The sequence below is a fragment of the Lolium perenne genome, chromosome 2 (genome assembly GCF_019359855.2).
Source record: "Lolium perenne isolate Kyuss_39 chromosome 2, Kyuss_2.0, whole genome shotgun sequence".
Classification (NCBI taxonomy): Eukaryota; Viridiplantae; Streptophyta; class Magnoliopsida; order Poales; family Poaceae; genus Lolium; species Lolium perenne.
In genome coordinates, this window is record NC_067245.2 from 223,839,098 (window position 1) to 223,857,750 (window position 18,653).

General features: G+C 44.8%; 1 protein-coding gene across 1 annotated transcript; it reads left to right on the forward strand.

The window, feature by feature from the left end:
• The first annotated feature begins 15,390 nt into the window (after positions 1–15,390).
• Positions 15,391–18,651, forward strand: LOC127335025 (deoxymugineic acid synthase 1-D). The gene is made up of 5 exons (XM_051361616.1): positions 15,391–15,810; positions 16,082–16,325; positions 16,521–16,700; positions 16,911–17,152; positions 18,575–18,651. Exons 1-4 carry the CDS (start codon positions 15,473–15,475, stop codon positions 17,136–17,138), a joined length of 990 nt encoding a protein of 329 aa, XP_051217576.1. The 5' UTR covers positions 15,391–15,472; the 3' UTR covers positions 17,139–17,152; positions 18,575–18,651.
• Positions 18,652–18,653: the final 2 nt, after the last annotated feature.

An 18,653-nucleotide genomic window follows, 5' to 3' on the forward strand; every position in this document is an offset into this window, starting at 1 on the left:
GCAGGATAACTTTAATATGAGAGTAGAGAATCATTTAATGGAAAATTCTCAAGCTATTAGTAAATTGCATGATATTGTGGAGAGAACCTCCAATGATGTTAAGATGCTTGTTAAACATTTTCATATGGTTCAAACTAAAATTGATCAACTCACTAAAGTGCAAAATGACTTGTTAAAAAATATTTCTAAAGAAAAACATGCTTATGAAGTAACAACTAGAGGTGGTGTTTCTACTCAGGATCCTCTATATCCTGAGGGGCATCCCAAAAGAGTTGAACAAGATTCTCAATGAACTAAAGAAACTAGTGCTCCTTCTAAGAAAAAGAAGAAGAAACATAAAACTGTTGTAGAATCTTCTGAACCTGTTAATGATCCTAATAGTATTTCTATTTCTGATGCTAAAACTGAAAGTGGTAATGAACATGATAAAGATAATGATAAGAATGATGTTTCTGATAAAGAAGAGGTTGAAGATGAACCTGAAAAGCATGCTAAAAAAGTACACTAAAGAAGATTTCATTTCTAAGAAACATGGTAATGAAAGAGAACCTTGGGTTCAAAAGCAAATGCCTTTTCCTGTTAAGAAACTAAAATCAAAGGAGGAAGAACACTATAATAAATTTTGTGATTGGATGAAACCTTTGTTCTTGCAAATCCCTTTGACTGATGCTATTAAATTGCCTCCTTATTCAAAGTATATGAAAGATATTGTCTCTAACAAAAGGAAAATTCCTAATGAGGAGATTTCCACTATGCTTGCTAATTACTCTTTCAATGGCAAAGTTCCAAAGAAGTTGGGCGACCCAGGTATACCGACTATTCCTTGTTCCATCAAGAATAATTATGTTAGAACTGCTCTATGTGATTTGGGAGCAGGAGTTAGTGTTATTCCTTTTTCTCTTTACAAGAGACTTTATTTAGATAAGTTGATACCAACTGATATATCTTTGCAAATGGCCGATAAATCTACTGCTGTCCCTGTTGGTATATGTGAGGATGTTCCTGTTCAAGTTGCTAATAATTGCTTAATATTAACTGATTTTGTTGTGTTGGAAATGCCTGAAGATGATAATATGTCTATTATTCTTGGAAGACCTTTTCTTAACACTGCAGGGGCTGTTATTGATTGCAATAAAGGAAAAGTTACTTTCAATGTTGATGACAAGGAGCATACTGTTTATTTTCCCAAGAAGATTGATAAAGTATATGGAGTTAAAACAATTTCTAATTTGAGAACTATCAAAGTGGGAGTTATTGATTGCCCTATATATGAGCCTAAAGAAGGATATCAAAATATTATGATTGGGTCCATATCAATACAATATAAGGTAACATGATTGATTTGAGGTTTATTTCTTCTTATGTCATGTAAAATTTATTTGGTGGCAAGACTTGATCAACCTTGTTAACAAGTACATTTTAAATGCATGGAAGAGCTAAACAACATTTTTTTCTTTCTCCACACTTGTTTTACTTTCTGTAGTACTACTTGTTTTGCAAGACGCTTTAGTTGTTTAAAATTTTGAAAATCTTTTTCTGCCCTGAAACAGTTATTTTAACACCCAGAAATGTGCATTTTTCAAAGTTTTCAAAAATTTACAAAAATTATACCACTGGTCCTATTTTTTAAATTGCAACCTGGGAGTGCCTGGGGCTGACCAGTAGGGCGCCCCAGGGCTGCACCCCATGTGCTGGCGCGGCCAGTGATACGTCTCCAACGTATCTATAATTTCTGATATTCCATGCTTGCTTTATGACAATACCTACATGTTTTGTTCACACTTTATGATGATTTTATGCGTTTTCTAGAACTAACCTATTGACGAGATGCCGAAGTGCCAGTTGCTGTTTTCTGCTGTTTTTGGTTTCAGAAATCCTACAAAGGAAATATTCTTGGAATCGGACGAAATCAATGCCCAACATCTTATTTTTCCCGGAACCTTCCAGAAAGTCAAAGGGGGACCAGAGGGTAGCCCTGGGGGCCCCACACGTGTGGGCGGCGCGGCCCAGGGGGGGCGCCCCCCTAGTGTGAGGAGGCCCCGTGGCCCCTCCGACTCCGCCTCTTCGCCTATAAGAAGCCTCCTGACCTAAAACATCGACACCGATTGACGAAACCCGAGAAAACCTTCCCGAGCCGCCGCCATCGCGAAACTTCAATTCGGGGGACAGAAGTCTCTGTTCCGGCACCCTGCCGGGACGGGGAATTGCCCCCGGAAGCCATCTCCACCGCCATCTCCACCGCCATCTTCACCGCCATCGCTGTCTCCATGATGAGGAGGGAGTAGTTCACCACCGGGGCTAAGGGCTGTACCGGTAGCTATGTGGTTAATCTCTCTCTCCATGTACTTCAATACAATGATCTCATGAGCTGCCTTACATGATTGAGATCCATATGATGAGCTTTGTAATCTAGATGTCGTTATGCTATTCAAGTGGATTTTACTTATGTGATCTCCGGAGACTCCTTGTCCCACGTGTGTAAAGGTGACAGTGTGTGCACCGTGTGGGTCTCTTAGGCTATATTTCACAGAATACTTATTCACTGAGTTATGATTTGAGTTAGATGTTATCTTGCCAGAGAGTAATTCAGAATAGCATAGTAAAGTGCTTATTTATATTCCTTTATGATTGCAATGAGCTTTGTATCAATATTCATCTATGTGCTACTCTAGTGATGTTATTAAAGTACTCTATTCCTCCTCCATGATGTAATGGTGACAGTGTGTGCATCATGTAGTACTTGGCATAGTTTATGATTGTGATCTCTTGTAGATTATGAAGTTAACTATTACTATGATAGTATTGATGTGATCTATTCCCCCTTTCATAGCTGATGTTGACAGTGTGCATGCTATGTTAGTACTCGGTATAATTGCGTTGGTCTATCATGCACTCTAAGGTTATTTAAATATGAATATCGAATGTTGTGGAGCTTGTTAACTCCGGCATTGAGGTGCTCTTGTAGCCCTACACAATTAGTGGTGTTCATCATCCAACAAGAGAGTGTAGAGTGGTTTTATTTTGTGATCAATGTTGAGAGTGTCCACTAGTGAAAGTAGGATCCCTAGGCCTTGTTTCCAAACATCGAATCTCCGTTTGTTTACTGTTCCATTGCATGTTTACTCGCTGCCATATTTTATTCAGATTGCTATTGTCACTCATATACATTCATACCACTTGCATCTCACTATCTCTTCGCCGAACTAGTGCACCTATACATCTGACAAGTGTATTGGGTGTGTTGGGGACACAAGAGACTTCTTGCATTGTGATCGCAGGGTTGCTTGAGAGGGATATCTTTGACCTCTTCCTCCTTGAGTTCGATAAACCTTGGGTGATTCACTTAAGGGAAAACTTGCCGCTGTTCCACAAACCTCTGCTCTTGGAGGCCCAACATTGTCTACAGGAAAAGAAGCGTGAGTAGACATCAAGCTATTTTCTGGTGCCGTTGCCGGGGAACGAAAAGCTACACAACTGAGATTTCCTACCTCGTCAACCACGCGCCGGTCCTGGACAGCAAGCTATTTTCTGGCGCCGTTGCCGGGGAGGAAAGGTAAAAGGTACTCACACTCTGGATCTCGGCTACTAAGCTATTTTCCGGCGCCGTTGTAAGTGCTCGAAGCTATTTCCTTTAGATCCTGCAATTGCATCTTTTTGTTTCTTGTTTTACACTAGTAAGGCATAATGGAAAACAACTGTGAGCTTTTTAATTTATTTCCTAAGTTAAGACATGAATTGTGTGATGCGAAAATTAAAAAACCTATGGAACCTTATTTGCATGCTAGTAGCAATATTATTAGTATGAACGCAATCACTGCTAATGCTATGGAGAAGTCTAAGCTTGGGGAAGCTAGTTTTTATGATCTTTTTAGCTTCCCACCTTTAGGGGAGAAAATTTGCTCTGATAATACTTTATCTCCCATATGCGATAACTCTAATGATGCTTGTGATATTTTAAATCCACCTACTGCAAGTACTGCTTTCGAGATACCCATGAAAATTATTGAACGTGTTATGGATAACCGCTATGAAGGGGATGGAACTGTCCATCCTGGAGATCATTTACTGTTTTTGCATGAATTATGTGGGTTATTCAAGTGTGCAGGTATCTCTATGGATGAAGTGAGGAAGAAACTATTCTCTATTTCGCTGTCTGGTAAAGCGGCGCATTGGTATAAATTGTTGAAGAATAGTCATTCTCTTGGTTGGGAGGAAATTGTATCTCTCTTTTATTCTAAATTTTATCCTCCTCATGAAGTGCATATTGATAGAAATTACATTTATAACTTTTATCCTCGTGATGAAGAGAGTATTTCTCGAGCATGGGGGAGATTGAAGTCACTAATGCTCAAATGCCCCATTCATGAGCTCCCCCGTAATGGTATTATTAATGATTTTTATGCAAGGCTTTCAGGACATCACAAGGACTATCTAGATGCCTGTTTGGAGGGATCTTTCACAAGCAAGGAGGTTGAAGCTAGATGGGACCTTCTTGATCGGATTCAGGAGAACACTGAAGGATGGGAGAACAACAAAGGTAAAGAGTCAGGTATAAATTATGATTATGAATGCATTGAAACTTTTATGGATACTGGTAAATTTCGAAATATGAGTGCTACCTATGGTCTTGACTCTCAAGTTGCTGCAAATCTTTATAAAGTTTTTGCCTCTCATTTTGAATTGCCTAAGAAGAATTTTGATAAGTATCATGAACCTTTTAAAGAGGCTTGCATGAAGGATGAAATTGTTGTTAATGATTGCAATAAACATGCTCAAAATCCTAAGAATGCTATTTCTTATAAGCATGTTAATTTTTGCGGAATGCATAGACCTTGTGGAATTAATCAAATCGAAGATGAATATTGTATCCATCATATTAATGAAAAAACTAGAAAGTGGTCTAGGGCTCTAGATGATCTTGGTAAAAAAGTTTGTGCCCTCTATCCTTTTATTTGTGAACTTTGCCATAGAGTGGGTCATTTTAATTTTCAATGCTCCTCTAATGATAATTTGAACCCCATAAGTGCCGCAAATTTGTATTGTGATGATGAAATTACTCCTAATCAGCATGATGAACTTACTTTATTTTTTTGGTGTGAAGAGTTATCAAGAAAAATCTCTTTGTTACATATGAGTGATCTTGATATTGATGATGTCCTGCATGGGTGTTTTTCTTATTGCATTGATAATTGCCATACAAATACTTACATACAAAATATTTTAGAAGATGACACCTTGCCAAAATATGATAGGACCGCTGTGTGTTTTGAACTTATTAATGAAAAGGAGGAATCCTCCCAAGTTTCTTCTATTGTTTCTAGAAATAAATCAGGTTATGTGGAGAAGCCTCCCTTCAAGCCTCTTCCTCCTAAAGAAGGGAACGAGGAGAAGGAAGAGAAGAATAAAAAGAAGAAGGGAACGAAGAAGAAGGGAACGAAGAAGAAGAAGAAGAAGAAGAAGAAGGGGGATAAAGAGAAAGAGGTAACGGCATATCCCCGTGTGAATGAGATAACGATAGGTAACCGTAAGTATGTTGCTCCTAATGATTATTATGATAATGAATCTGAATACAATGATCTTCCTATGCCCTTTACATACATTAGTGATCATGATTTGAAAGAGCACACTACTTTTGATATTGCAAATCTCTGGGAAACTAATTCTGAAAATGATGATGTTAATAATTGCCATAGTATCAGTACTATCCATGCTTCCTCCCATAATGCTATAGAAAGCTCTAAGCTTGGGGATGAGGTGTTTGAAAATCCTTTTGCTACTGATCATTATATGTTTGATACATCTCCTTCTAGTAACAACGATGGTAAGGTTGCAGATGAACATGCTGTGAAGGATAACTATTCTATTTCTTATGATGACACTATGCCTCCAATTTTTGATAATTATTATAAAGAATGCTATGATATAGGTTATAACTATCCTTATGAAACTTGTCATAGTTATGATTGGATTGCCAAAAACAATTCCCTTAATATGCAACTTGTTTACCATGTTCAAATTCTTGATAATAATCTTGCTCCAATTACTATTAATGAGAAGAACTCTTCTTATGCCAAAATTAATGATACTTCTATGCATATGAACCATGATAAGAATGTTTTAAGTGATGGGTATATTGTGGATTTCATCAATGATGCTACTGAAAGTTATTATGAGAGAGGGAAACATGGTTATATGCATCTTAATAATATTAAGTTTCCCCTCTTTATGTTGAGAATTTTGAAGTTACTCATGTTTTATCTTCCTATGCTTGTCACTTTGTTCTTCATGAATTCATTTGTGTACAATATTCATTTTCATAGGAAGTGGGTTAGACTTAAATGTGTTTTGAATTTGCTTCTTGATGCTCTCTTTTGCTTCAACTCTTATTTCTTGGGAGTGCATCATTAAAATTACTGAGCCCATCTTAATGGCTATAAAGAAAGCACTTCTTGGGAGATAACCCATGTTTTTGTTTTACTACAGTAACTTTGTTTTATATTTGAGTCTTGGAAGTTGATACTACTGTAGCAACCTCTCCTTATCTTTATTTTATTGCATTGTTGTGCCAAGTGAAGTCTTTGATAGAAAGGTTGATACTAGATTTGGATTACTGCACAGAAACAGATTTCTGTCTGTCACAAATTTGGGCAGGGTTCTCTGTTGTTAACTCAGAAAAATCCGCCAATTTACGTGCGTGATTCTCAGATATGTACGCAACTTTCATTCAATTTGAGCATTTTCATCTGAGCAAGTCTGGTGCCTCTAAAAAATTTGTCTTTACGGACTGTTCTGTTTTGACAGATTCTGCCTTTTATTTCACATTGCTTCTTTTGCTATGTTGGATGGATATCTTTGTTCCATTGACTTTTAGTAGCTTTGAGCAATGTCCAGAAGTGTTAAGAATGAGTGTGTCACCTCTGAACATGTGAATTTTTGATTATGCACTAACCCTCTAATGAGTTTGTTTTGGGTTTGGTGTGGAGGAAGTTTTCAAGGGTCAATAGAAGAGGATGATACAATATGATCAAGAAGAGTGAAAGCTCTAAGCTTGGGGATGTCCCGGTGGTTCATCCCTGCATATTTCAAGAAGACTCAAGCATCTAAGCTTGGGGATGCCCAAGGCATCCCCTTCTTCATCGACAACTTATCAGGTCACCTCTAGTGAAACTATATTTTTATTCCATCACATTTTATGTACTTTACTTGGAGCGTCTGTTTGTTTTTATTTTTGTTTTGTTTGAATAAGTTCATCCTTGTGTGGGAGAGAGACACGCTCCGCTGGTTCATATAAACACATGTGTTCTTAGCTTTAATGTTCATGGCGAAGGTTGAAACTGCTTCGTTAATTGTTATATGGTTGGAAACAGAAAATGCTACATGTGGTAATTGGTATGATGTCTTGAATAATTTGATACTTGGCAATTGTTGTGCTCATATAGATCATGATTAAGCTCTTGCATCATATATTTTGCACCTATTAGTGAAGAAATACATAGAGCTTGCTAAAATTTGGTTTGCATGATTGGTCTCTCTAAGGTCTAGATATTTTCTAGTAAGGGTCGAACAACAAGGAAGACGGTGTAGAGTCTTATAATGCTTGCAATATGTCTTTTATGTGAGTTTTGCTGTACCGGTTCATACTTGTGTTTGTTTCAAATAGCCTTGCTAGCCTAAGCCTTGTATTGAGAGGGAATACTTCTCGTGCATCCAAATCCTTGAGCCAAACACTATGCCATTTGTGTCCACCATACCTACCTACTACATGGTATTTCTCCGCCATTCCAAAGTAAATTGCTTTAGTGCTACCTTTAAAACTTCCATTCTTTGTCTTTGCAATATATAGCTCATGGGAAAAATAGCCTAAAAACTATTGTGGTATTGAATATGTACTTATGTATCTTATCTCTTATAAGTTGCTTGTTGAGCGATAACCATGTTCCTGGGGACGCCATCAACACTTTGTTGAATATCATGTGAGTTTCTATGCATGTTCGTCTTGTCTGAAGTAAGGGCGATCTACCATGAGTTGAATGGTTTGAGTATGCATATTGTTAGAGAAGAACATTGGGCCGCTAACTAAAGCCATGATCCATGGTGGAAGTTTCAGTTTTGGACAACTATCCTCAATCTCTTATGAGAATATTATTCGTTGTTGAATGCTTATGCATTAAAGAGAAGTCCATTATCTGTTGTCTATGTTGTCCCGGTATGGATGTCTAAGTTGAGAATAATCAAAAGCGAGAAATCCAATGCGAGCTTTCTCCTTAGACCTTTGTACAGGCGGCATAGAGGTACCCCTTTGTGATACTTGGTTAAAACATATGTATTGCGATGATAATCCAGGTAATCCGAGCTAATTAGGACAAGGTGCGGGCACTATTGGTAATCTATGCATGAGGCTTGCAACTTGTAGGATATAATTTACATAATACATATGCTTTATTACTACCGTTGACAAAATTGTTTCTTGTTTTCAAAACAAAAGCTCTAGCACAAATATAGCAATCAATGCTTCCCTCTGCGAAGGGCCTTTCTTCTACTTTTATGTTGAGTCAGTTTACCCATTTCTCTCTATCTTAGAAGCAAACACTTGTGTTAACTATGCATTGATTCTTACATGCTTGCTTATTGCACTTGTTATATTACTTTATGTTGACAATATCCATGAGATATACATGTTACAAGTTGAAAGCAACCGCTGAAACTTAATCTTCCTTTGTGTTGCTTCAATGCCTTTACTATGAATCTATTGCTTCATAAGTTAACTCTTATGCAAGACTTATTGATGCTTGTCTTGAAAGTACTATTCATGAAAAGTCTTTGCTATATGATTCAGTTGTTTAATCATTGTCTTTATCATTGCTTTGAATCACTTCATTCATCTCATATGCTTTACAATAGTATGATCAAGATTATGTTGGTAGCATGTCACTTCAGAAATTATCTTTTATCGTTTACCTACTCGAGGACGAGTAGGAACTAAGCTTGGGGATGCTGATACGTCTCCAACGTATCTATAATTTCTGATATTCCATGCTTGTTTTATGACAATACCTACATGTTTTGTTCACACTTTATGATGATTTTATGCGTTTTCCGGAACTAACCTATTGACGAGATGCCGAAGTGCCAGTTGATGTTTTCTGCTGTTTTTGGTTTCAGAAATCCTACAAAGGAAATATTCTCGGAATCGGACGAAATCAATGCCCAACATCTTATTTTTCCCGGAACCTTCCAGAAAGTCAAAGGGGGACCAGAGGGGAGCCCTGGGGGCCCCACACATGTGGGCGGTGCGGCCCAGGGGGGCGCCCCCCTAGTGTGAGGAGGCTCTGTGGCCCCTCCGACTCCGCCTCTTCGCCTATAAGAAACGTCCTGACCTAAAACATCGACACCGATTGACGAAACCAGAGAAAACCTTCCAGAGCCGCCGCCATCGCGAAACTTCAATTCGGGGGACAGAAGTCTCTGTTCCGGCACCCTGCCGGGACGGGGAATTGCCCCCGGAAGCCATCTCCACCGCCATCTCCACCGCCATCTTCACCGCCATCGCTGTCTCCATGATGAGGAGGGAGTAGTTCACCCCCGGGGCTAAGGGCTGTACCGGTAGCTATGTGGTTAATCTCTCTCTCCATGTACTTCAATACAATGATCTCATGAGCTGCCTTACATGATTGAGATCCATATGATGAGCTTTGTAATCTAGATGTCGTTATGCTATTCAAGTGGATTTTACTTATGTGATCTCCGGAGACTCCTTGTCCCACGTGTGTAAAGGTGACAGTGTGTGCACCGTGTGGGTCTCTTAGGCTATATTTCACAGAATACTTATTCACTGAGTTATGATTTGAGTTAGATGTTATCTTGCCAGAGAGTAATTCAGAATAGCATAGTGAAGTGCTTATTTATATTCCTTTATGATTGCAATGAGCTTTGTATCACTATTCATTTATGTGCTACTCTAGTGATGTTATTAAAGTACTCTATTCCTCCTCCATGATGTAATGGTGACAGTGTGTGCATCATGTAGTACTTGGCATAGTTTATGATTGTGATCTCTTGTAGATTATGAAGTTAACTATTACTATGATAGTATTGATGTGATCTATTCCCCCTTTCATAGCTGATGTTGACAGTGTGCATGCTATGTTAGTACTCGGTATAATTGCGTTGGTCTATCATGCACTCTAAGGTTATTTAAATATGAATATCGAATGTTGTGGAGCTTGTTAACTCCGGCATTGAGGTGCTCTTGTAGCCCTACACAATTAGTGGTGTTCATCATCCAACAAGAGAGTGTAGAGTGGTTTTATTATGTGATCAATGTTGAGAGTGTCCACTAGTGAAAGTAGGATCCCTAGGCCTTGTTTCCAAACATCGAATCTTCGTTTGTTTACTGTTCCATTGCATGTTTACTCGCTGCCATATTTTATTCAGATTGCTATTGTCACTCATATACATTCATACCACTTGCATCTCACTATCTCTTCGCCGAACTAGTGCACCTATACATCTGACAAGTGTATTGGGTGTGTTGGGGACACAAGAGACTTCTTGCATTGTGATCGCAGGGTTGCTTGAGAGGGATATCTTTGACCTCTTCCTCCCTGAGTTTGATAAACCTTGGGTGATTCACTTAAGGGAAAACTTGCTGCTGTTCTACAAACCTCGGCTCTTGGAGGCCCAACACTGTCTACAGGAAAAGATGCGTGAGTAGACATCAAGCTATTTTCTGGCGCCGTTGCCGGGGAACGAAAAGCTACACAACAGATATTTCCTCCCTCGTCAACCACGCGCCAGTCCTGGACAGCAGCCAGCATGGGGGGCGCGCCGCCCTGTGGTGCGGGCCCCACCTAGCCCCCCACTCACTCATCCACCTACCAGTCCACTCCCTTCCACGGGAAAACACACCACCATTGTTCAAACCCGAGTTTCTTGCTGTTCTTGCTCGAGATTTTCGATCTCCTTGCTCAGCCCATCTTTGCTGCTGAGATTTGGGGCATTTGTTCTACGGTATGTGACTCCTCCGATTATCCAAATAGAATTTTGTTTAGTTGAGTATATCTTGAGTATTTTTCTACTGTAGGTGACTTGTTAAGTGAGTTTGCATGCTTGTTCTAAGTTGTAAAAATTAGTTTTGATGCATGTTTAGTTTGTTGGTATCTTTTTCATGATCTACAAAACTATTAGATGACTTTATTTTCATTTATCTTATTATGAATTTCCTAAGTACTCGTCCATATAATGAGAATATTTACATCATATGAGCAAATGTGTTCGTGAAAGTTCTTTTATCGCACTCAGTTGTTAACTGAATTGCTTGAGGACAAGCAATAAGCTAAGCTTGGGGGAGTTGATACGTCCAAAACGTATCTACTTTCCCGAACACTTTTGCTATTGTTTTGCCTCTAATTTGTGTATTTTGGATACAACTAACACGGACTAACGTTGTTTTCAGCAGAATTGCCCTGGTGTCTTATTTTTGTGCAGAAAATCAACTTTCAGGAAAATCCCCGGAAATAATTGCAATGGGCCTATTTTTACAGAAGACCCACGGAGCCAGAAGACGAGACGGAGGGGGGCCACGAGGCGCGCATACCACGTGGCGGCGCGGTGGACCCATGGCCGCGCCACCACATGGGGACGCCGCCTCGGCCAGCCCCCGGCGCTCCCCTATGGACTACTTAAAGCCCTTGACCTAAAAACGAACGGGGGTTCGACCAATTTTCCAGAAAACATCCAGAACTCCGCCGCCATCGAAAACCTAATTTCGGGATCAGAAACTCCATTCCGGCACCCTACCGGGACGGGGAATTGGAGGAGATCATCGCCATCATCGCCACCGACGCCTCTTCATCGACCATCCATGTTTCCCCCATCCATGTGTGAGTAAATCCCCTCTGTAGGCTGAAGGGGATGGTAGGGATTGGATGAGATTGTTCATGTAATAGCCATAAGATTGTTAGGGCATGGTGCCTAGTATCCGTTGTTGGTACTTTTATGATATTGTTGCAACTTGTTATGCTTAATGCTTGTCACTTAGGGCCCGAGTGCCATGATTTCAGATCTGAACATGTTATTGATCCATGATGATATTCATTGTTTTATGATCTTACCTGCAAGTTGTATACACATATTGTTGTCTGAAACCCGAGACCCCAAAGTGACAGAAATTGGGACAACCGGAGGGGAAGGCTGTGATATGAGGATCACATGTGTTCACGGAGTGTTAATGCTTTGCTCCGGTACTCTATTAAAAGGAGTACCTTAATTACCAGTAGTTTCCCTAGAGGCCCGGCTACCACCGGCTGGTAGGACAAAAGATGTTGTGCAAGTTTCTCATTGCGAGCACGTACGACTATATACGGAACACATGCCTATGGTTATTTAGTATTTGGATACTGTTTTATTATTATCTGCAAATGCCTTGTCTTGATTATTACATGAGTTATCTTATCCATGCAGCATCCATCCCTATGCCTATAGTATTTTAATCCTGCTGTTTACTATAATCACTACTGCTGTCTTTATTAGACTGCTGCTTATATTTCACTACCGCTACTGCTATAAAACTGTTGCTACTGATAAACTATTGCGAGCAAGTCTGTTTCCAGGTGCAGCTGAATTGACAACTCCGCTGTTAAGGCTTACAAATATTCTTTGGCTCCCCTTGTGTCGAATCAATAAATTGGGTTTTACTTCCCTCGAAGACTGTTGCGATCCCCTATACTTGTGGGTCATCACTCACCCCATCAGACCTAGCTCTGTCCGCCCCCCTCTCTCCTCCACAGTGTTGTACCGGCTTGGTGAAGCCCTGCAACTTTTCTCCTCCACCACCACCACCACGCCGTCGTGCTGCTGGGATTCCGAGGGGATCTACCACACCTCCGCTGCCCGCTGGAACGGGGAGAGGACGGGCTTCATCGACACCGTACGCACGACCGAGTACAGAAGTGCTGCCGGATTGCAGCACTGGACGATCGACTACATCAACAACGAGGTCTAATCTCATAGGCCGGCTTTGGAATCTTCGAGGGTTATTCTCACATACATCTCGTTGCTTCGATCTTGGTAGATTAGATCTTGCTTCTTCCTAGATTGGATCTTGGTTTTTGTTCATGTTCACGGTAGAAATTTTTTGTTTTCCATGCAACGAACCCATCAGTGTTGTCAGGTCGGCGGACCCTATGCACCTTGCCTTGACGGTCTCCTGGTGGTGTGCCCGTCGGCGCTTCGTGGTGTGGGTGTTCTTGCCTACTGCATCAACGATCTTGGGCATGGTGAACCCCGCACGAAATAACTGCATCGATCTCGGTCATTGCTGGCGATGTCGACGTCCTCATACTTCCCTTCCCTCGTTGGAGGCACCGTCGAGGAGTTCCTTCAGCTACCTCGTCGCTTCGAGTCTCAGATTCTCTCGCTCAAAACCTAAAATTTGGCTTTTGTTGGAGAGGGCATCGGTGTCGGCATCATCACTTCCCCCTTGGGGGTGTTGTCTTGGCAGCTTCATCGTCGGTCAGGCGTGTGCATGGTCTCGGGATCGGCTTGTACACCAGAGCGGCGGCTCTAGATTTCGGAGATGTATTTCTTGTGTGGCCTTCGTTGTTGAGTTGTTAGGCGTTGGTTTTGGTCGCTTAGGCGTCAGAAGTGTCGGCCTCGCGGGGGCTCGATCTTGGGATAGGTGGGGGTGAGCTCTAGAGGTTCGGATGTTGGAGCATCGACTTATGGAAGTGGTTGTTGAGTTGTAGGGTGTTGCTTTTTGCCGCTAGGGCGGAAGGGTTGTCGGCTCGTGTGGTGCACGATCTTAAGACCGGTGTGTTCTTTCCATTTTGGACCAGTTTTTTTTTGTTTGAAGGGACCCGTTTCTCTCATTAATTGGCCAATTTCCCTTCTGTTGATAAAAAGGTAGAGCCATGCAGAAGCCGTCTCAAGGAACCCGCAGGACTGTGAAGAAGCTATAGCTCGGCCCAGTAAGGGCATCTCCAACCGCGCGACCCAAACCGCGCCCGCGCGTCCGTTTGGGTCGAGCCGGACAAAAACGTGGCCCAGCGCGGGGACGCACCGCAAAAGCGGACGGCCGCGGCGTCCGGAACGACGCAAACCCGGCCCAAATCTGGGCTAGGTTTGCGTGGCCGCGGATGGCACGCGCCGTCCGCTCGCGTCCGCGCGCTGGTCGCCTCGTCTCCCTTGGGCCCACCTGTCGGTGACCAGGGAGACTATTAAATGGGGACTGGAGGATCTCGGCCCTCCACTCCGGTCCCCACTCCACTCCCCGAGCAAAACCGCCGCCATGGCCCCGAAGCGACGGTTCGCTCCCGGAGCGAACGACGACGAGGCGAGCAGCAGCCGCCGTCGTCCGCCGGCGTTGCGACCGTCGGGAGGAAACCAACGTGGCCTCCACATCGGAGAGGCCGCCCGCGGCGGTGCGGCATTGCCGCAACCGCCGCCTCTCCTCATCGAGCCGAAGCCGGAGTCCTCGGAGGAGGACCTGGACCTCCGCGCCACCCAGATCATCTCGGCGGCGGAGGAGGAGGCGAAATGGCCGCACCTCCATGCGGCCATTCGCACCTCCGAAATGGAGGAGGCGGCGCGGCGGGAGGTGGAGGAGGTGGAGGAGGCGGAGGGCTGGGAGCTCTACGCCCAGGCCCTCCAGGCGCGACGGGAGGAGGAGGAGGAGGCGGCGCGGCGGGAGGAGGCCAGGCGCCGCGCCGACGAGCAGCGCCGCCAGGAGGACAGGCGCCGCGCCGACCAGCGGCGGCGCCAGAGGCCGTGCGCCGCGCTCGGGCAGAGAGGAGCGCCGCCTCGTGGGAGGCGCCGCTCCGTGCGCCGCCGCAGCCCGCGGTGGCTCCGACCCCCACTCGCCGTGGGAGGAGGCCCCGTGGTCTCCGTGGCCGGAGTCCCCGGCGCGGTCGAGCCACAACAGCGCCTCGCCGCCCGGGGACGTCGACGACGCCGCCGACGACGCCCACAGGCTAGGCGGCGCACCGCGGCCGCCGCCGACCAAACCCTAATAGAGGGTTTTTTTATTTTAGTTTAAATTTAAAAGCCCATATAGGGGCTTCTTGTGTTAGTTTTATTTGCCCAAAATAGGGCTATGTACAAATTTGCCCAAAATAGGGCATATGTTCAATGAAATTTCGTTTAAATTCGCATTTTTTTGCTTTTTTTCGTGTTTCTACGGTTATGCGATGCGTCCGCGCGTTGGGCGCAGCGCGCGACCCAAACGGACACGCGGACGCGGGCCGCTGTCCGCCTGTCCGCTCGGCCACGCAAACGGTCCAAACCGGACGACCCAGCGCGTCCGTTTGGGTCGGCCGGTTGGAGATGCCCTAACTTCTTTAGGCTGTTGTAACCGTTGCATAAAGATTCCCAGCTCCCATGGCCCTCGTTCTCTACAGGTTCCAAACTCGTGGGCTCGCATTCACCTCTCGTCCCGACCCGAAATCAAATCCTGCCCAGAGCCCGTGGAGCTGCCATGGCGTCACCAAACGGGGGCAGCCGCGCCTCCGAAATCCCGGAGTTGCTGGCCAGTTCGGACGGCCGGCCGTTGCAGGCGGTGGGGGTCGGCACGTCGTCGTTCCCCTTCGTGGCGGAGGACGTCAGGGACGCCGTGCTCGCCGCGCTGGAGCTCGGCTACCGCCACCTCGACACCGCGTCTCTCTACGGCTCCGAGCAGCTCGTCGGTGAGGCCGTGGCCGAGGCGGCGCTGCGCGGGGTCATAGCGTCCCGCGCGGACGTGTTCGTGACGACCAAGGTGTGGTGCACGCAGTGCCACCCGGATCTCGTGCTCCCCTCCCTTAAGGAAAGCTTGCAGTTAAGATGTTTGTGCTCATTCCTTCAGCTTTCCCTTTTCAGCTTAATTTGCTAGTAGTAATTCTTTCCTTCCTGAATTGTTTCTCAATCGAGGAACACATAGCATAAACTTGCAGTACTGACAATGCGCTGTTTTAATAAAACATAACCACATTTGGCAATTGTTGCAAGGTTCTAACAATGTTACGGTTCTGGAAAAAGAAACTTGTTTGCCTTATTACTGAATTCTGTCACTTTTGTTATAAGCAAGACTCTTTCTTCTCATGTCTAGGAAACTTCAAATGGAATACGTCGATCTGTACCTGGTCCACTGGCCGATGAGCGTAAAGCCCAGCAAACCTCACGTCTCAATGAAAAGAGAAGACATTGTCCCAATGGACATGAGAGGCGTATGGGAGGCAATGGAGGAATGCCATCGCCTTGGTCTTGCTAAAATGATTGGTGTTAGCAATTTCACAACAAAGAAATTGATGGAGCTACTTGCACTTGCAAAAATCCCCCCAGCAGTGAATCAGGTTTGCGTTGATCAATCGTACAAGCTATGGCGATAGCAACATTTTTTCTATTCTACGGTTTCATGAAGAATTAAACTAGAAGCTAATTTTGTGGAAAATACTTTTGTAAGAAATTGCTCATAGACTACCCTGAATTGTTCTATATCATCATAGATGTTGTATCATTCTTGTTTGATGCCTGAGAAAACCTTTCAGGTTGAGTTGAATCCGGTTTGGCAGCAGAAAAAACTGATTGAATTCTGCAAAGAGAAAGGAATACACGTGACTGCTTATTCTCCCCTAGGAGGCCAAAGTAGGATATCTAAAATCAATGCAGTCCTACAGTCTGAAGTTCTGAAGGAGATTGCCGAGGCTAGAGGAAAATCAGTAGCTCAGGTATTCAGTGTACTTTCTCAATTCATTTTTGGAACTGTTTGGTTTGTACTCAAATCTACCTCACCATTTGATAAAAGGTCCATGCGATTTGGTAAGAAAATTGAGCAAGTACAGATTGTGAACAAATTTTGTGAACAATTTAATAGCATGCAATATCTTGTCCATTACACCTCGATGTTAGCAGCGCAGTTGACTATCCGTTTTCCTCAGATCTCATTAAGATGGATCTACGAGCAAGGAGCGAGCATGGTGGCCAAGAGTATGAAAAAGGAGAGGCTTAAGGAGAACATCGAAATCTTTGACTGGGAACTGACTGACGAAGACCGATTCAAGATTGCTCAGATACCTCAGCACAAGAAGGTCACAGTGCTGGGGATCCTCTCACCTGAAGGCGTCCCAGGCGTAGATCTTTCAGAGGTTGATGTTGTTGAGGTATAGGTGTCAGTTCCATGGTTTCATCAATTCATTTTTTTTCGATAAAGGGAATATATTAATATCAAGAAGATACCAATTACACCCAGCCTGCAACAACGCACCACCCTAATGGCACTACGGATGCACACAGCCAAAAAAAGGAAAAGAAAACTAAGAAACAAAAGTCCCGCTACAGTATCTCGGGCCTAACAACAGCAATACATCCACCGCCATGACAACACCTGAATTACAGACTCTCAAAAAATGACGCCTCCAAGAAGGGAACAGTGCTCAAACACCGTCGTCGCCCGATCAAAGATCTTAGGTTTTCACCCTGAAGATAGTCCCCGCTCTCGAAACAATGCCTCCACCAAGGTCACTGCCAGGCACAACCAGTTAAGGCCAGACCTTGGGTTTTCACCCTGAAAGGTAGGACTCTGCGCTTCACCTGTGTTGTCGCCCCCACTTTCATACCGCTGCTGTGAAGCCGGGACACCAAGCAAGCCCCTCAACAGCGCGGAGACTTGAACCTCCCTTAGCTAGTCCTCCCCTCCGGCCTTCATGAAATTCTCTTCTTCCGACTTTCATCATGGATCCATAGTCACTTGATGTCAACACAGAAAAAGAGCTTCGCGCCGCTCCCTCCAGAACCAAACGGTCGGAATAAACGCATGGGTGCGCACGACCGAATACCTCCGATCCAAAGAAACTCCAGGCAAAGCACTGTTACATTCGCCGGCGGAGCCTTCCGGAACTCAACCCTCCGGCCAGATCACGAGTCCAGGCCTCCGGTAGGTCCTCCTCTTCACGCAAGAGAGGCCCTAGGACCGCCGCCTTTATTCAGGTCGGACCCCCACGTCGACGACCATCCCGGGCTGGCCAACCCAACCCTCCACCGGCGACACCATCGCCGGCCTCCAAGCTCCTCCATCGCACCGTCGGATGGCGGTGATAGATCAAAGATCCACCACCCCCAACCACAGGCCGACCCTCTCCGGCGAAGAAGAGGCCACCTCCTCCGTCGAACCCAAGACTGCTGCCCCGGGCGCCCTCGTGTCGCGGAAGAAGCCCGAGATCGCCTCCACGCACCGACGAGAGGCGGGGGTGGATGGCATGGCGCAGACCGAGGGCCTGGCCACCGCCCACCACCCGCCCCTGCCAGAGTGCTGCAGGAAGCCGACGGGAGGAGGGAGACCGCAGCGCCGCCCATCCCAACTGCGCCGGCCGGTCCGCCAGGGGACAGCCGACGGGAGGAGGGCCGCCGCCGTCGTCGCCCATCCCACGCGCGCCTGCTCCGCCATGCCTCGAGGAGGTGGGATCCGGCCGCCGTTCTCCATGCAGCGACGAGGAAGGGCCCCCGCCGCCGCCACGCCCCGAGGGACTTTGCCCCGGCGGCGCTGCCGGCGGCGGCGGCGGCGGCGGAGGGTGGGTGCGGGAGGGTTAGGTTAGGGGTGCGGGAGGTTTCATCAATTCATGTCGGGTTCTATATTTGCTTTCGTTGTATAGCATGTTTGACATGATCCGAAAGAAGCTACGTAG